Raw genomic sequence first — 19,452 nt, 5'->3', positions numbered from 1 at the left:
AAGCACTGAGCCAATTTTGGGATTTTACCGCCGAACGAAATTCAAAAGCCTTCCATTTTCCTTCTTCTCTTCTATATACCCGGAGACGGTAACCAAGCCCATTCCTTTTCATCAAAAAAGATGCGATCTGACGACGACGACGACGACTTCCAGATCCCTCTGACCCAAACAACAACGCGAAGGCCTCTCGAGCCCTCCAATTCCTCCAATCGCGTGTCCAAGAAACCAAAACGCTCCGGCAAAGAGAACAACGCACCGGGACCCACCTCCTCCGCTCCTGTTCTGAAATCGCAATCCGATACACCGTCGTATCGGACGGTCCCTGATGCGCGTCCAAAAATTAGGGAGCATAATAGTAATGGTGATTCTAGCGGTTGGGATTGTGATGGGAAAGGGGGATTGCTGACAAAAAGTGGGGGCTGTTTAAGCAATTCGATAGAGTCTAGGTTAATGAGGGGCGGAGTTGATTTGGGTTTAAGTGAGGATTTTGAGGTGGGTGCGGAGCTCGATGTGTTGCTCAAGCTGTGTTCTCAGGTAGAAGGGGAGGAGGATGCTGATGCTGTTAATGGCGTAGCCATTCGTCCGCAGCATGTAGATGGGTTACACGATGATCAAGTTTTTGCTCAAATTCAATGTCCTCTGTGTGGGATTGATATCTCCCACATGAGTGGTGAGCAACGTCAACTACACACTAACGAGTGTCTCGACAAAGAGGAAACTCAAGCTGGAGAAGTAAGTTTCCTCTTCTTTTTTGGCATAAATTTATCCATTTTTCCTTTTATTTTTTTTTTTAATTTTCAATAGATAGAAACTCCTATCAAGTGCTTTTTTCTCCCCTTATTCCCTTGAAGTAGAAGCTTAGCAATTATGCCTATTAGGGTAGGGCTTTGTTCTGCTGTTGCGCTTTTGCCTGACGTCTCATATCTGCTAACTTATTACTCATTACGACAAACTATGTGTTCTTTTTCTTGTAATGAATGCTAAATTTAGAATATTTGATGCAGGTTGTTCTTCCCGATGATGACAGCAAACCCCAAATTCCTCCGCAGGTTGTTGATGTCTCTCCTGTTCTCGAGTGGCTGCGCAGTCTCGGTTTAGAAAGATATGAGGATATTTTTGTTCGAGAAGAGATTGATTTTGACGCCCTACAGTGGCTCACAGAGGAGGTGTGCTTCACACTGAACTGTTTGAGTGCTGACCAACTGTTATCTATTCATCTTGGGGGGACACTGTCAATCATAAAAAGCTTCTGAAATTGATGGTTTTTTGGAAAATTAATGCTTCAACATATTTAGTATAGTCTATTTAAAAGTTCTCAATTTTTTTTTATTGGAATTCTGTTTGTAAACTAGATGAATACTAGGAAATGGTTAAGCATGGAATGAGATATAGAAAATTTTCCTTACCCTCTTCCAGGTGAAAAGAATCGTTTATGCTGCAGGCTAGGTCTTTGTATAATGAAGAATATTTAAGAAATGTATTTTGTTGGGGGGTGTATATGTGCATAGCAATGAAAATGTAGTGCTGAGAAAATTTCACTTGCCCTCTATATCTTGAACCGCAGCTGGTTCATGGTATTTCTCCCGTCATATTGCTTGTTTTGTTAGTGAAATAAAATTTATCTGAGCATTATTTCTTTTTTTTTTTCCTCTTCATTCGTTCTTTAATTTCTGTCTCATTTCATGTTTTGTTAGTGAAATAAAATTTATCTGAGGTTTTTTTCTTTTCCTTCCTCCTTTCATTTTTACTTTAAAGGATCTGTTGAGCATTGGTGTCACGGCACTTGGTCCCAGGAAGAAAATTGTGCATGCTCTTAGTGAACTTAGAAAAGGAAGTGCCCATGCGGTTGAAACACACAGTGATATGCATGCCTGTTCTGAACCTCAAAGGCGCAGCGCCAATGGAGTTGAAATGCACAGTAATGCCTCTGAGGGAACAGTTGACGAAACTAAGCAGTTAGCTGCAAACAAGTTGATTACTGATTATTTTCCAGGCGCTGCCACTGATAGGAAGAAAGTAAACTCCTCTGTGGGACTGAGTGGCATGGGAAAAAGATGCTCAAAATCTGCTGGTAAACGTGCTATGGTGAAAAATGATATTAAAAATGGAAAACGCATGGATGTTCCCTTGTGGTGCTGCATACCAGGAACACCATTTCGAGTGGTAAGTGGCCTTTCAAGTTATTATAAAGATTCATTTTGATTTCTCAGTCTTGCAGATTTGGTAGTTCCCTGGACTGGACTATAGAGCATCCCCTAATGAAATATTAATTTTTTTTTTCATTATGTGTATGCACCATGGTCATTTTTTGCCATGCCCTTGAATATTATAAAACCTTGATCATAAAATGCTGGCTTGACCATTGGGCAAGCAACTCATATTTAGCATTCTAGTCACTTTCAAATTCAGTGTTGTAAAGCAGACATGGGGTAAGTGTGTGGTTCTACCCCAGGCATGAACATCTTTTGAAGACAATGAATTTGATTAAAGACAAAGGCTTTGATATGACACTTCTGATATGCAATTGCTCTTGATAGTTAAGAGAGTTTTAGTGCTTCTACACATATTCTATGATAATTAACATAAATTCTTTCTGATTAACTTTTGCAGGATGCTTTTCGATATCTTAGAAGGGATTGTTCCCATTGGTTTCTCACTCACTTTCATATGGACCGTAAGTTCAATTACATTCTTTTTCATATAAGTTCAATTTTTCTAGTTAGTCTGAGAGATAGTGCAATGCGAGTAAGGTCAAGTTTTATATATTAGGACCGTAAGTTCAATTACATTCTTTTTCATTTAAGTTCAATTTTTCTTGTTAGTCTGAGAGATAGTTGAATGAGAGTAAGGTAAAATTTTATATATTAGCGCATTGCTCCTTTTTTATGTTGGTTGCTTATCAAATTCGTTCAGCAAGCCCACATAGATTATTATTGTTTCTTCACCAGTTGCTTTCTGCTTCATACATTTTTATTACAATATCCTGCCGTATCGCTTTATATATGGAAGAATTTCAAATTGGATTCACTTAAGGTTTTGATTGCATAATTTATATGGATATGGTTATCTTTCGCACAGATCTGGTTCTCTAGAAACTAAATACAAAAATTCTATAGCTGTGTAGCAATCTAATCTAAGAGCAAACTACACTTATCCCCTGAACTTGTACTTCAATTGCAATGTCCCTCAAACTTTAAAAAGTTGCTTGTACCCTCAAACTATTAGCCATTTTCACTTAACCTCTTGCTGTTAGGATTTTCTGTTAATTTAGATGGAAAATGCATGAAATGTCCATTATGATCTTGGTGAGATGTGTGAAAATACCAAAATGCTCCATTTTTTTTTTTTTTTTTAATTTTTAAATAATAATAATCTTTAGAGCAGATCCACGGCCATGGATCTCTTGGCTGTGGACAAGTTTGTTTTTTAAAATAAAAAATCAAAAATCTAATGCAAGGGTATTATTGTCATTTTTGGGTCGCGAGCTACGCATGTGACCCATTTTCTGTCTGATTTAACTAAAAACCTAACGGATGGGCTAAGTGAAAGGGAGTAGTAGTTTGGAGGGTCAATTGAAACTTTAAAAAGTTTGGGAGACATTGCTATTGAGGGGTAACTTCAAGGGTGCGTGTAGTTTTCCCATATTTAATCTTGCAACACTTTTATCTTAAGTAGCCCATTCATTTATATTTTTCAAAGAAGTGCTTTTGTAGAAACATCAAGTTAAATACACTTGAATTATATGTTACATTTTTTTAAAGCATCACCTTACTTTGTTTAGTTTAGATTATATTAAGATTGCAATATACTATCGTACCATGAAGTTAAATGGAAATCTTCAATAGTGAAGCAAACCTAGAGGCACTCACTTAGCATTGCAACAAAGTGTGTGGTACTCTGTTGTCATCAACCATCTCCTAAAAATATAGGTACGCGGGTAGATCATATCTATAGGATCCAGTAAAGAAAATCCTGATGGATGGTCATGACACAAGTAGTATTGGGTATCTGTTACGTGGAATTTGTGTTGCATTGCCTCGAGGACATAAGGAGGTTCTAGGGGGTGCTCGCATATATCATTGCCCGAATGTATGCCTGGAGATGGATTGTTGCAATCTTTCAGAGGTCGGGTTGTCAGTCTGCAAGCATTGGCTTTTGGTTTTATACTGAAGCCCTTTTTTTTTTTGGCTGCAGATTATCAAGGCCTAACAAGGTCTTTCTGTCACGGAACAATTTATTGCTCCTCTATCACGGCTAAGCTTGTGAATATGAAGATTGGGATCCCATGGGACAGATTGCAAATTTTACCCCTTAACCAAAAGATCAATATTGCTGGTATTGGTGTGACCTGCTTGGATGCAAACCACTGTCCTGGTTCCATAATGATACTTTTTGAACCAGCCAATGGTAAGGTGTGGTCCAAACTGACTTCCTCGTATACCATCTTGTAATTTTCCTTGTTGGCCTACCACTGTTTTTAAAGCCCATTGGGGTTTCCTTTGTGCATGTAGGCTATTCTACATACTGGGGATTTTCGCTTTAGTCAGGAAATGGCAAACATATCTCTTTTGCAATCATGCCCTATCCATACTCTTATCCTTGACACTACTTACTGTAACCCCCAGGTGAGTCTACTTGAATGGTGGAATTTTCTCTTTTGTTATTCCTTCTGAAAAATGTTAGGCTTACAAAAACATTGTACAAAAAAGAAATTTTACAAACTGATAATTGAATTTATCAAAATTTGAATTTATCTCATATCTAATCATGTTGTGCCACATCAGTTTGTAAAATTTTTTTTGTAAAATCTGTTTGTAAGCCTGGCATTCCTCATTACTTCCCAAATAAAGAAGGAATTATAGCTCACAATAGTTCTGGGATTTAAACAAGTTGGGCTTGGTTTGTTAGAGCAAGTTTGCTCTTGGCTTGGTTTAAACTTGCAAAGCAAGCGTGCTAATTAATTGGATATATAAGGACTAGGTTTAAAGCCCATCCTCTAATTACCACAACTCTTATGTCCAAGTTTTAAAGTGTAAGGTTATTCATACTGGCAATTAATTTGTTGATCTTTTGTAGCAATCCATGTAGTGTAAATTTCAGCCCTCTCAAGTCCTGCTCTTTTAAGCTTACCTAACTTGGCTGCTTTGGCTTGGCTCTTGGAGTGCTGAATTAATTCCTGATGTTTACCGAGTTCAAATTTCTGCACTGTTTTATGGCATTGTTGTAGGCATGGGCCTGGCCACATTTGGTTATTGGTCAGTGCGTCGGCTTTGAAAACCTAGAATTCTATTTTCTTGGGAGTTATGTATTCATCTTGTATATCCATTAATAATAATAATAAATAATGTATTCATCTTGTAACATTCATGACTGTAAAATTGCAATTTAATATGCACCGCAGCACCTGTGCATGTATTCATAACATTCACTCTAAATGATAGTGCCTATTTGCGGAAAAATTACAACTATCACAGAAACTGACCTTTATTTACTCATACCTGCAAAAGTTCAATTCACACGCATATTCATGTATTTGCTTGGAACATCATGAATAGTCACCTTCTGCACTCTGAGACACGTAGATGCCTTTAACTTTCAGCATAATATATTCTTAAATCTGTAATCATTAGAAAGTGTCAAATCTTCATTATGTAGTCACTATTTTAACTTAATCATACTGATGGAATTTCAGTGTCATTTCATGATTATTGCAGTATGACTTTCCAAAGCAAGAGGCTGTCATACAGTTTGTCATTGATTGCATTCAAGCCGAAGCTTTCAACCCTAAAACTCTTTTTCTGATTGGTAGCTACACAATTGGTACAGTCCACCATGCCTCTCTCTCTCTCTCGCGCTTAATAGGCTTACATATTGATGTATATTGATGTATATCCTTCCAACATTTTGATTATTGAAATTTATTATTCTGAACTAAACGAGTGGCCTATTTGACAACACTGTTTTGAGAAAGTTTTTTACTTTTAACAAAAAAAAAAAAAAAAACATTAATAAACAACTTCAAATACGAACACTCAAAATTACTTTCACGTTTTTATATTATATTATATTATATCATAACAATTTTTTAACTTAAAAAAATAAAAATCATCCCCTAAAAAGTTTTTTTAAACGAACCTTTGTCTTGATGTCTACTTTCTTTTTCAGTATTTGGTTCACCACCTTTTTGGTTACACTTGCAGTATTTATTTCTTTAATTTTTTCTGCTGAAACAATATTTTCTTTTTAACAGGAAAGGAACGGCTGTTCTTGGAGGTTGCTCGTGTTCTACGCAAAAAGGTTTATGTCAATGCAGCAAAGCTGCGTATTTTAAGATGTTTGGGGTTACCCGAGGAGGATATGCAGTGGTTTACATTGAATGAACAGGAAAGCCACATTCATGTTGTTCCTATGTGGACACTTGCGAGCTTCAAACGGCTGAAGCACATATCCAATCAATATGTGGTGAGATACACACATTATATATATAAAAAAAAAGCATATCTATAATCCTAACTGTAGAATGAAAGTTTTGACTCTCTCTCTCTTTCAAATCTTTAGATTATTTGTGACGAATCTCTCTTGGCTACCAGCTATGCAAATTGACAATTAAAAGGGACTCACTTTATCTAAAATGATTAACTTTATTCTTTTGAAGTGACGGATAGACATTTTATCCATGCTATGTGTGCTCTTATTGATCAGGGTCGATTCAGTCTTATAGTGGCTTTCTCTCCTACTGGGTGGACGTTTGGCAAAGGAAAGAAGAAGTCTCCAGGGCGAAGGTGGCAGCAGGGGACCATTATAAGGTCTGTTATCTCCTTGACTTTTTTTCGCCTAGAGTGGACCCTCTGGGAATTATCTCCAGTCCTTTCTAAGTTGTGACCCAATTTCGTTAAACATGCAAATCCCAATGACTAGAGTGGGGCTGACATTATTTATGAATCCGACACAAAATTAGGATGTTAGAATTTAATAATGTTTAATTAAATGAATTAGAATAAAATTGATATAAATAATCTTATATTTTTGCCTTAACACGATACAATCCGAATTTGACACGCAACTACAAACTGCCATCCCTAACTAGCTCCATAGCCGTAGCCCCCGCAACGTTTTTCAACAATTTGGGCAAACAAGTAATGCCTGTCACCTGTGATTTTAGCTCAAATATTATGTGTATGTGCATTTGTGGGTCTGTGAGGACTGATATGAGATATTTACCTTGTTTTCCAGGTACGAAGTGCCATACAGTGAGCATTGCAGCTTTACAGAACTCAGAGATTTTGTTAAGCTTGTTTCTCCTATAAATGTAATACCAAGTGTAAACAATGAAGGGGAAGATTCTGCAAATATGATGGTCTCCCTCCTGTTATCTTGATTTGTACACCACAGGCCTTGAGAGGGTTAAAATTGTAAAGTATGCTGTGAACTGTATTGAAGGGAAATTATTCCCGTTGGTCTTTACCCATTCTTTCACTCTCTCTCTCTCTCTCTCTCTCATTATATATATTTATTGTTCATCTGTAATGGAAAGTGATGTCCAAAAATAATAGGTAGGAACCTAGGCACATGTTATTAGGTACTCATGACCTCATCCAAAATTGAATTACACTTTCGAAGTGTTGTTTTCTTTTTTTCCTTTGTTGGAGGTTGAAAGCTTCTCGACTCTCTTCTCCGTCTTTGCTTACCCACTTTAATTTGAGGGAGGTTGACAGCTTCATTGACTACCCCCTCCAAGTGGCTGGACCATCGATAGCTTCCATACGACAGGAATCCCCAAAATAATTGGGATATTCTTCTTCTTCTTATTTTATTATTTATTTTTAATGTGAAAGAGAGGCCTTAAATAGGAGGACCTTGTTCAAACAGAAGCCTACCTATAGAGCCTTCTGCTCGAGTAGGGATCCCTAATTCCTCCCATAACACTACCGCTCCATCTTTAGGTTTTGTCTACTCTTTTTATGCTTGTCCATGTGTGATGCCCCCTACCTGTGTTAAGGTTAGGTTCGTCATTTAAGGTTACATTTGGAATGTGAAATTATTATTTCATTATGAAAATTGATTTTTTTATTTATTTATTTTTATTTTTTTAAGACGATATATTTTTATCGGTATAACAATTAAATAAGGTAAAATGTTTCATCATTACAACGCCAAATATATAATTTGAAATCTCCACATTTCAAACATTATTTATGACACACACAATAGTATTTTAGGCTATTACAAAACAATCTTTAAATATCATTGTCCTTATCAGTTTTAGATCTATAATAAATTTCGACGAATTACGTCTCTAGTCATTGTCCGGTCATCGATTTTCAGGCTTTTTCATCTTTATCACAATGCATTTTCATACGCAATTTCCTTTACTGCCTCTACAATAATGACAACTCTTATATATGCCTAAAAACTCCTTCGCATTGGTCAATGGTTTACTCTCATAAAAGAACCAAAAGAAAACAAAAGACAAACCGAAAATCCAATACCGTTACTCTTAAGGATTCATATAAACAAAACCTTAAAAAACGACTAAACCTTCACCCCATATATATATATATATATATTGAAATCAAATCTAGAGAGAAGATAAACAAGCTCAAAAACGAAACACGAAGAAACAGAAAAATGCATGAGAAAATAAAACAAAAACAAAACCCACATAATAGAAAACATCAATAGACAGTAGGATGGGAGGTAGATGATGGTGATGCGTGTGTCATGCTAGGTCGAGTGTAGAAAAGTAGATATATCTTCAAAAGATTGCGAACTGAGAACCTTGACAGATGTAGCGATAGACATAATAGAGATGGTAAAATAAAATAGGCTTCATGTTTAACACTTGAAATGGTCATTTTCTCACATCCTTCAATTTTCAATAAAAATTATTATTATTATTATTATTATTATTATTATTATCATTTTAATGGAGTACAGATCATAACATAATACTCTCATTTGCACAAAGAAGTGGAAGGTTTATTAGAACAATTGACTAAATGTATAAATAAATGCATGATAATTAAAATAATGCCAAACTGAAGTTTATTTAGATGAGTAAACTATTGATTTAAAATAATTCCAAATACTAAAAATCTGTGGAGCCCCTCAGTCTAAAAATAATTCCAAATACTACTATAAAACACTTGGTAAATATTCATGATAATAAAAATTGTTCATGTGCAACTGCACTAACCTAAAAATCTTTAAAAAGTCGAGGATAGACTCAATGATCCCACGTCCCCCGTTCCGGCTTCCCATGAGATTCTGTTTCTGTAAGGGACATTTTTTTATTCTAGCTGACATGACTTTTTATTATTTTTAATTCACATATAATTGATATTGTAATATATTTTCTAGTATGAAGTTATAATTACGGATATTTTATAAGTACAAAACTAAATGAGTAATATTTAATTGTAGGGCACAACTTTTAAAACGTTTGGGGGTGAATATATATATATATACTTTTCTACGGGGCGACCCCATGGCCAATGGGGATGCCATTCCAATTTTTTTTTTTTTTTAATTTTAAAAAAAATATATTATTATTATTATTTTTTTTATGTTTTTAATTTAAAGAAATTATTATTATTATTATTATTTTAATTAGGTATATGGACCCGTGCCAATTTTTTTAACAGTGCTGACGTGGTTTTCTGTCAAATTTTAGACAGAAGTATCATTTCCGTCTTTATATATATCTGAAGTATCCTGTAATAAAAACTAAACCCTAAGAGACAAAAAATAATTTTTTTTTAAAACAGTTCAATCTCATTTATTAATATTTAGCATAAAGTTCAAACAACATAGAGCAAAGCTCTGAAGCAACCATAGCCGAAGGGCGAAACTATGAGGTTACAAGTGTCAAAGATGACGTATTACATTCCAGACTAAAACAAAATTTGCTAACCTATAACTAATTTTCAAATTAAAACGCCAAACAGATTCAAACTAATACATATATAGCTATTATTTATCAGCATTGAGGGCAAAGAACCCCAAGCCAAAACTCATCCTCCTCGACTCAAAAGCCAAGATAACGTTCACATCTACAACCCAAAGGTCTGGACCAAATCAACTACCCCGAAGGGCATCAAGTGGATAGATAGAGAGAGAATTGAGCATTATTACGAGCAAAAACAAAATCGATATAGGAAAACAAAACAAGACGGAAAGAACCAAAAAAGAAAAGCCAGGGAAATAATCAACAAAAAAAAAGCACACTAAGAGGATAACAACAGCCCAAAAAAAAAGCCGATCAGGCGTTCACCGGAAACCGAAAACGAAAGTCGCGGTGGGGGGCACGAGAAAAAGGCCCAGTAGAGGACGGTGGGCGGCGGAGCAGGCGTGGAGGAGATCGGCAGAGCACTTAAATGGAGAGGAAAGTTTGAGTGAAACCCCATGAGCATCACTCACGAAGAGTACCTAAACAAGCATAAACAACAAAAGCAAAAACAGAAAGAAACAAGCACAAATTCTAGCAAAAAACAAGAAAATGAGATAATACAAGAAAATAAAACAAAGAAATAAAAAACCCAAAACAGAAACTACGTTGGGAAGGAAGGTTGCCGGGGGAAAATGGTTGAAACGCAAAGAACCCGGACGGAGCCGAAGAGGACAGGTGGAGGGGCGAGCGACGATGTGGGTTCGGCAAGGACAATAGATCGGGCAAAGAGCGGCCGATCCAAAAGCTTAGAGCAAAAAAAGGGGATCAAAGGAAGGGGAAGAGGCGGAGAAGAAGGGAAAGGAAAAATCGCCCCAAGAGCTAGGAGCATTAGGTAAAAAGATTAGCTCGCTAAGAGAAAGAGGGCGATGAGATAGGAGGGGAGGGGGGAGGCAAAAGAGGGAGAGGGGAGGAGGGCCGGAGGAGGAGAACATTTTCTCCGATGGCGCTCTATGCTAGAGATGAAATCCTAACAAAAAATAAAATTATTAAACCGCTTAAGTCAAAAAAAAAAAGAAAAAGAAAAAGTATCTAACCCTATTAAAATGCAAAACGATCATCTCTGTCTTTATGTATAACTGAAGTACTTCTTGTGATAAAACTAATCTTAAGAGACAAAAAGTAAAATTATTAAACCACAAGTACCAAAAAAAAAAAATAAAAAAAATAACCCTATTAAAATACATAACGACCTTGTGACTTGTGAGTCAATCATGAGCGACGGTGGATCTATGGTAGTCTAGTAATTCCCGAAACAAATACGCCCTTTTTGGAAATAAAAGAATTTTTTTTTTGAAAAAAAAGAGCTTTTGAGCCCGTGCCTGCCTCTCTCTGCAACTCTGAGTCTCTTTTGAATTGCTTGCGGGAACATTCCCCTTCTTCCCTTTTCTCTTCCTTTGGACCCAACTCTAAAAGTAAAAGCGAAACAAACAAACACCCACTTGAAGCAATCTCCAGCACTTCATTCAAAAAAAATTCGCTTTTTTTATTTTTTCTTTTTTTCTCGAGCCTTTTCGTGTATAAACACACTCAAAATTCACTCTTTGTCTTCAGCAGATTCTGATTCTTCCATTCCTCGAAAGCATTTCGATTTTGTTTCTTTTTTGACCAAATTTACTGGGTTTTGGTTTGATTCAAGCTTTGTTGAAGTTATGGTTGGCAAACTGTGAATAAGTTGTTGTGGTGGTAATGGGTGGTAATGGTAGAGTTGAGGTGGTAAATAGTAAAGGGTGTTCCAGGCTGTTCCTTGGCCTCTCGTCTCCATTGTCTTCTTTCAGAGGTCTACAACCGTTTGACCCAATGTCTCCTGCCTCGTCCTCTGCTGGGTCTGAGCCCGTGGCCGTCCGATCAAGTGGTCCCTTTGCCGGCCTCGTTATTTGTGTCACCGGTCTGTCCAAAGGTATGAAGTTCTTCAATTTTACTTTCTAGTTCGTGAATTTTTCTTTCTTTTTCTCTTTTACAATTTATATTCCGTTCTTATACTTATTTGTTCTTTCTTTCTGTTTTCATATGACTTCTAACTCGTAATTCTTTTTTGTTTTTTTTCCTTTTCTTTCTGGGATGCGGATTCTGTGTTTCCATTCCTAAAAACTGTACATTTTTGTTGTTTTTTTTTTTTTTTTTTTTTTTTTTTTTTTTTTTTTCAATTAGGAAAGATTGGTATGATAACTACTGTACATCTATAATCTATTAATTCAATTGTTAGAAGTGATTAATTTTAAGAGTATTTTTAATTATTTGTTATGAATCTTATTGTTTAGTCTATTTTCTTATGAATCTTGCTTAGTCAATTTTCTTTTTTTAATTATTTGTCTTATTAAGGAAGCAGTATTCTTATTGTCTAGGTAGCTAATGCCTGTGCTCTTGTTGTGACAGAAGCAAGGAAACAAGTAATGGAAGCAACAGAGAGATTAGGTGGCCAGTACAGCCCTAATTTGCATCCTCAGTGTACCCATTTGGTGGTCCAAATATCCTTTATTAATGTTTTTTTTGTTAATTGTTTTGATAGTACTATTTAATTGTGGTTGACCCAAGAAGATTGGATATAGAAATTTCACAATCTAATGTAACTGGATTAACGGGAAAGTTGAAAGGAAACATAAAATTTTGGGGAAACTTTACAAAACTCCCTTGAATTTCACATATTTTGACATTACCCACCAATGTTCAAAAACTTCAATTTTTTGTGATGTCTCCCCCGTCAAGATTTTCTGTTAAATCTTGTCAAAATTCTCAAAACAGCCATTTTTTTTTTTTTTTTTTTTTAATAAAAAAATTGAAAAAATGGCAAAGATTCAAGGGTAGATATTTTTGCAAATTTTGTTAAATCTTGATCAACGCCTAAATATTTGCAATTTTTTTTTTTTTAATTTTTATAATAAAAAAACAGGGGTATTTTTGGAATTTTGACAGGATTTAACGGAAAATCCTAATGGAAAAGGAGTTGCAAAAATTGGAAGTTCAATACCTTAAATTGAAATTTTTTGAACACTGGGGGATTTTGTGAAGTTTTCCCAAAAATTTCAGTTTGAACATCGTTGATTTCATAGAATTTTGCACAGAAAATCTTCTTATTGGTACTCACCTGATGTATATCAAGTGTGCATCTGGGAAGACTGCATATCATTTCCTGATCCTAGCATATCTCTCTTATACATGTGATATTCTTCAATGATGCATGCTTTTGTAAACTTCTTAACACTTTTTTACAGTTTTGGTGGACGTAAATTTGAGCATGCTTTGAAGCATGGATCAAAAAATAGTCTCTTCATAGTCACGCTTGGGTGGTTTGTGGATAGTGTTAGGAGGAATGGTAAGAATGAGCTACTTTTTGTTTTATAGTGACTAGTTTCTATTTCTTTTTGTTGAGAACTGTCAATTTTTCCTCCTATTGATCCCTGTCTATATTGGAAGTGCTGTCTAAATATTAGTTATTTAGATTTAAACTGTATGTGTTGGAAAGGTTAGAGAATGATCTGGGTTACAATCTTTTGAGCCGATTGATAATCTTCCATTTGCACTTCTCTTAAGGATTTTGTATTGTCCACATACTTGCATGCACCCCGCTGGGAATAAAATACACTCCAAAATACACTCCTGTCTCACTTTGTACGTCTTGGTTTGAAATGGCACAATTATTAACAAAAAGATAAAAATATAGTAATCTTTCTAAAACATCCTTTACCTTATATTAGAGGTGACACAATTTTCAAGAACAATATTGTTTACCTTACAATTTTTTAACGGTAAAAATTTCACTTTTAGAAAGTGAATATGTATTTTGGGACGTCCAGAAAAGAAATCAAGACATTTAATGCATAATAGAAGTACTTACATATAAACGTCCAACCATATATGAAATAAAGATATGAATACTTGCATAATAGACATGTAGGTGCTCCGTTTGCCTCTTGCGTTATTAACGTAATTAAATCACTGCTACTCTGCTGTTTTGTTTTCCATTGCTATAAACATAGTTACCCTAATGAACTAGGAATAAGACTTACTTTCATGGAATGGCAACTGAAACATGTTGGATGTATGATTGCTGGCTTCACTAGAAATTTTGTTTATTTGGTTGGTGGAGGTCTCCTGCCTATCAGATGGATCAGATGTCAAGCCATTATTGGCATTTAGTGTTCTACTTTCACTTTGCTTAATGTCAAAAAAATGTTTTTTCCAAAAAAAAAAAAAAAAAAAAATCCAGTATAGTGGTCTACCGAAGCATTCAGTCAGTAAAGAGTGGATAATCTGAAGTTGCAGTTTGGGCGCTTTAGTGATGATATCTGCTTACCTTGATTGAGAATTTTTCAGCTGATCTCCATTAAATTCCCCAATAATTATCAACAAACTTCTTGTGACCAGTTAGGCTTAGTTTTCATTTAACTTATTTAGGAATGGTTCTCCTTTCGGAATGCCAAGGTCTGGATCTTGTTTCTTAAGGATTTTTTAACCAGAATCAGGCTAAGAAAGCCATATGAAACGAATTTGATTTATGTTCTTATTTGGTACTTAATGTTTAATTTGTTTTCCTGCTGCAGTGAGGCTGAGTGAATCACTTTACAATGTTCAGAGTTTTGGAGAAAATGGTATGCGCTTGGATGAATTGAATTGGCGTGCTGGGTTTCCTGGTATCGAAACTTCATGTCTTCCTGTTGGTACTAATGGAGCCAAGCGATTTGACATGATTGAAGATCCACATCTATGGTTTTCTGGAAGGGAGCTTAAGAGAAGTACTGAGTCAACTCTTTCTGGTAACTCCATGTATATTGATCCAGACATTTCGGCTGAACTGCGTAATAAGGTAAACTTGAATGTTTAGTGGGAAGTAGTGTGTTTTCTTCTGAAAATAGATGTTTCTCTCATTGTGGGGCTAGCTTTTAATGAAAGTCTTACATTGCCATTTCTATCTGTTAACTGGGGAGACTCTGTTTCTTTCATCTCTACAAGTACCTTGATCAACTCTCAGATTATTGATATCTTTGGTAGGTTGTAGAGGCTGCTGCTAGAGAAGGTGCCAAACTTGTAGAAAAATGGTTTGTTGGTTGCAGTGCCAGTCATGTGGTTTGTGAAGGGACTTCTGTCCGAACATATCTTGGCCACTCTAGCAACCTTGTCACAGTGAGTGTCTCTGCCGTGCATTTTTATGTTTATGTGGATGAAAATTCTGTGTTTTCTAGTTCTACCGAGAATGGATACTTTTTGTGTTATGGAAGTTTCTGTTGCTCAGACTGTTGGGATGTCTCACTGTGTCAATATGAAGTATCATATCCTTTGGACCATTGGTGACATTTTCTGCAATGTGGAAAAAATTTGATATCCTTGATAGAGATCTGAGAGTGCTCTATGTAGTTACTTTTATATCAATGGAGTTCATCTGATATATGATGTGTCTCAGCCACTGTGGGTTCTGAAAACAGCAAAGGAGAAATATGTGCAACGGCTTGTTCACATGTCCACAGACTTGGCTAGGCAGATTGGTATGATGCTTGAAGATTCTCAAAATGGCATCTCAGGGAAGGTAAATGTTGATTCTTCATTTTCGAAATTTTGAAATATCATTTCTATTCTTTTCACTTTATTTTTTTGTTCTAAGCTATTCTTTTGCATTTACTAGTATGAATGAAGCATTTTGTGGATGCAGAAATTTTCTGTTTGATTTAATTTCTTTCTCTTTCTGCCCCACATCAATTTGGTGGTAAAGGTGTTGGGTGAGGTTGGACTACACTTTAGGTTCAAATCTTGCCAGCAGGGGGAAAAACAAAACAAAGAAAGAAAGCCTTTGAGAAATCTCTTTTTTAGCTTTAGCTGTTTGTATACTACAATACATGTATGGGGGCAGGGAATCTTGAAATAATGTTATGAGCTGTAAACTGGTGCTCATAATGTATTGACAAAATAAGAGTTATCATAAATGTGGATGTATAGAAGAGAATTTATCATTTGAGGCGTATTCTAGGAGGAATAAAAATTTGGAGTAGTTAGATAAATTCTGTTATGGGTATTCTGATACTTAGACTGTTAGACATTTGTGATAACAGGAGATTATCAAATAAATATGGCTCAGATCTCAACCTTATGAAATTCTCAATTGTCGGTCATATTTTATTCCTATTTTTTGGCAAAAGAATGGCAATCTGATACTTTTTTGAGAATTTATTCTAATATTCATTATATTTGTGTTGTTGCATATGCTTTTTATCTTCTTAAAGTTTCATATTGTTATTATTAACATTTTCTAGAAAACAAATGAGCAAAATGTCCCTGAAGATGATCAGAGTTTTAGAAATAAAGCGAGCCTCAATGAAAGGCAACAGGTTGTGAGTTCTGCTAAAATTGCGGTCAGAAATCGTCGTGGTCGTCGTATGCAGGTAAGAGATTAAATGCATTCTACGTTACTGTTGGGCTTCACGTCAGTCCGTGATTATCTTGGTTTAGGTCTTAGTTGTTGTCTTCCTGCCCATCCTTGACTTTGTCGAAGAGTTAAGACACCATATCTTTTGCTTGACTAAATTCAGAATGCTAACTGTCTATCAATATTAAGCTGAAGTATACACATAAAATCTACATGCTAGAAATTGCAATTTATTCAGGTGAGCTCTGCTGCATGGAAGAAATTTTTAGTGGACAAACCTCAGGCACTAGATTGGGGGATGTTGAATCTATCCAGCTGAGGCTATCCTTCCCGTGATTTATATGTCAATGTTCACTGGCATGATGCTGAGAGAGCATAGGAATTCATAATGATTTTCCAAACTTTCTCTGATGAGCTTGGCTATCTGATGTATTGACTTAAAAGTAATTAAAAGAAAGCTGAAGGGTGGTGGTGGACTTAATGATAATTAAACTTGGTTTAACTAATTGACATTTCATAATCAGTTTGTGATTTTGACCTGCAAGGCCAGCGATCAGTGAAGCTGCTGGAGAAGTGTGATCCCAAGTCTTATATTTTCTTTTTTGTTTATTTATTTATTTTTAATTTTTTTAGTTTTTATTTCAGTGCAAGATCCTAAGTCATATCATCTGAATAATGCAAGGGGTCTTGTCACACTTGCTCACCCTTTACTTAAGTCCACAGATGCAAGGAATCTGCAATCTTGACTGTTTCCTTTTGTTTGTATGTTTTAAGCAATTTGGGAGAGGGGGGAGGGGGGGTGTCGTCATCTAGCTCAATATTCAAGACTGCATCAATGGATTTTGACGTGTTATTTTGAAGTCACTTAATTGTGAATTGTGTTGCTATTGCAGACTTCTCAAACCCCAATTCGGCCAATAACTCCAAGTTGCCTATTGGATTCCATCTGCTGGTCGATATCTGAACCAACTTCCACCGTGTCTATTTACACAGACTCTTTTAGCGTTGATGGTGCTAGTGAACATCACTCACCTGTATTCCTAGATGCCAAAGGCGATGGCAAGGATTTGGAAGCTTCATTTGCAAACTTAACCCGGCCACTTACAGAAAGGTTGCTGATCTCTCTCTCTCTCTCTCTCTCTCACACACACACACACACTGCTACTAATATAAAGATTTAATCTCTGCCAATAGGTGTGAGATTGATGGATGGATTCGACCCTGCATTCCAAGTCACTGAAAATATTGGATCTTGAGGGGTTTAACAATCAATGTGTGTGGTTTTGTATGTATCTAATGTGTGTCTTTGTGAATCTTGCTATAAATTATGAAGTGATTCAACAACCAATATTTTGTGTTCATCCTATGAGGTGAAATATTTGCACTCTGACCAGGTCAGGTTGCACCATTTTCTGAATTTTGGAATCATATATATGCTCGTTATGCTGTGCTTTTGGTTAGCCTTGCTTTTTATCCATAAACAGTGCGTTATCTGACTGCATTTGTTTTTTACATGGTCTATTTGCAGTGAGAAATCTGAATTGATATATAAAAACCATTTTCTTACCATATTGTTTCCCGTTGATCGATTTGCTGAGATGGGGCCTTCTTCAAGAACATTTTTCAGCAATAACGGCTTTACGTGTTTGCAGGTGTTAGATCATATCCATTCATTTTATCAGGTAAGACTTGTAGATCTTTACTTCCCTGGATTATTACGTGCCCACCTACATATATTTTTTCACATTTAATCAATGACTAATTTAACTTTCTTTTGTTAGTGAGAATTGGTCAACGCCCTATCTTTTATAGTCGGTGTGGTCGTCAAATTCAATATAGCATTTGGTGCCCTGTTTACCCTTAAATATATTTTAATGAAAGGAAATATTGTATTGTGTGAATTAGAAGGGACTATTTTCTATTGTTGATTTAAAAATACTATTAAGAAATACAAAACTTTTGCTCTTTTGACATTTGTTTTTCTGAATTGCCATTCTGACGTGTGTTCTGTTGTCCACCAAGAACAAATACAACCTAAGAGGAAGTATGGTCATAGATATATCTTATTTTGTAATTTTGTGACTTCTGTTTTTGAAATTTGAAGGGGGGCTGTTGATTTTACGCCATTTAAGTTTATGTGGTTAACACAACCTATTGGCTATTGCGCTAATCGGACAGTTGAGGTGATTCTAGTTACCAGGGACCTTAATGTATATTTTGCTTTTTTTGCAGGAATACATGTCAGTTCACGAAATAGAGGCTGCAATTCACACTGATTCAAGACATGCGGACCGGCTTCGATTGGTGTACTGTAGTAGAGAAACAGCGAAATGTGGTTTTGTGGTTTTTAAACGGATTGATTTTTTAGGGAGTCGCAAAAGTTTCGAAATGTTGAAGCGTGTCAGCGGTGACAACAACAGTAACGTCTACGAGCTGTTGATCAGGGCATGATGTCATGTTATCAGTGGTGGATCCCTTCCATATACTAGTTTCGAGTTAGTGGCAAGCTCAATTGCCAAGCTGAACTATTAGATACAGATCCTCAGCTTGAAGACAGATGCATTCAACCTTCACTTGCTTCTTTAAGATCTCAAGAAGAATGGTGAAGCTTTTCTACCATGTGGTGGAACACTTCAGATTGTATTACTAGCATTTAGTAAGCATAGTATATAGTAAATGAGTGAAATATTCAGAGCATATTTGAGTTTCAAAACCTACAAATTGGTAGTATACACGTGTCCAATTGCAGTGCCTTGATAGGTAAGGTTCGAATTTTGGATCCCTTGTACATTGAAGACATATCAGATGGTTGAGGTTTTTTTTTTTTAAAAAAAAAAAAAAAAATTTAAATTTTTTAGCTTCAACTGTTTGACAAGCTATTCTTTATAATGTTATCTTGCACCAGATGGTGTTTTAGTCTTGTACGGGTGCTGGATCTATTGTTGGAATGTATTTGATGCAAGACAAACAATGATCTCAAAAATCACACTGCGAAATAGGACAGAGAGGAGAAAGAAGCTAAAAGAAGAGAGAGGGAGAGAAGAAAGAGAAAATAATCAATTTCTGGTAATTTTATTCTTTCAAAGTTTGCCTCAATTAAAGCATAAAGTATGCTTAAATAGACTCCCGACTCAAGTGATAGTTCAATCGG

At 35.7% G+C, this 19,452-nt stretch overlaps 2 protein-coding genes across 2 annotated transcripts; both read left to right on the top strand.

The window, feature by feature from the left end:
- Positions 1–49: 49 nt before the first annotated feature.
- Positions 50–7,443, top strand: LOC132184760 (DNA cross-link repair protein SNM1). The gene is made up of 10 exons (XM_059598501.1): positions 50–732; positions 1,005–1,166; positions 1,756–2,163; positions 2,611–2,674; positions 4,195–4,412; positions 4,512–4,625; positions 5,715–5,820; positions 6,251–6,462; positions 6,703–6,806; positions 7,234–7,443. Exons 1-10 carry the CDS (start codon positions 121–123, stop codon positions 7,376–7,378), a joined length of 2,145 nt encoding a protein of 714 aa, XP_059454484.1. The 5' UTR covers positions 50–120; the 3' UTR covers positions 7,379–7,443.
- Positions 7,444–11,301: 3,858 nt separating this feature from the next.
- On the top strand, positions 11,302–19,221 carry LOC132183846 (uncharacterized). Its single transcript, XM_059597301.1, has 10 exons — positions 11,302–11,846; positions 12,323–12,415; positions 13,158–13,259; positions 14,488–14,750; positions 14,936–15,067; positions 15,345–15,467; positions 16,189–16,317; positions 17,195–17,412; positions 17,830–17,983; positions 18,534–19,221. The coding sequence occupies exons 1-10, from the start codon at positions 11,636–11,638 to the stop codon at positions 18,750–18,752; spliced, it is 1,644 nt and encodes a 547-aa protein (XP_059453284.1). The 5' UTR covers positions 11,302–11,635; the 3' UTR covers positions 18,753–19,221.
- Positions 19,222–19,452: the final 231 nt, after the last annotated feature.

Source organism: Corylus avellana, chromosome ca6 (assembly GCF_901000735.1).
Source record: "Corylus avellana chromosome ca6, CavTom2PMs-1.0".
In the NCBI taxonomy this organism is placed as follows: Eukaryota; Viridiplantae; Streptophyta; class Magnoliopsida; order Fagales; family Betulaceae; genus Corylus; species Corylus avellana.
This window is presented reverse-complemented; position numbering and strand designations above follow the sequence as displayed.

What these genes read in the sequence shown, in the direction of transcription:
- LOC132184760 (XM_059598501.1), top strand. Translation starts at nt 121, where the DNA reads ATGCGATCTGACGACGACGACGACGACTTCCAGATCCCTCTGACCCAA. An exon ending in TACAGTGGCTCACAGAGGAG is followed by an intron (nt 1,167 to 1,755) that starts GTGTGCTTCACA and finishes TTTACTTTAAAG; the next exon opens with GATCTGTTGAGCATTGGTGT. An exon ending in TTGAACCAGCCAATGGTAAG is followed by an intron (nt 4,413 to 4,511) that starts GTGTGGTCCAAA and finishes TTGTGCATGTAG; the next exon opens with GCTATTCTACATACTGGGGA.
- LOC132183846 (XM_059597301.1), top strand. Translation starts at nt 11,636, where the DNA reads ATGGGTGGTAATGGTAGAGTTGAGGTGGTAAATAGTAAAGGGTGTTCC. An exon ending in TGTCACCGGTCTGTCCAAAG is followed by an intron (nt 11,847 to 12,322) that starts GTATGAAGTTCT and finishes TTGTTGTGACAG; the next exon opens with AAGCAAGGAAACAAGTAATG. An exon ending in GGATAGTGTTAGGAGGAATG is followed by an intron (nt 13,260 to 14,487) that starts GTAAGAATGAGC and finishes TTCCTGCTGCAG; the next exon opens with TGAGGCTGAGTGAATCACTT.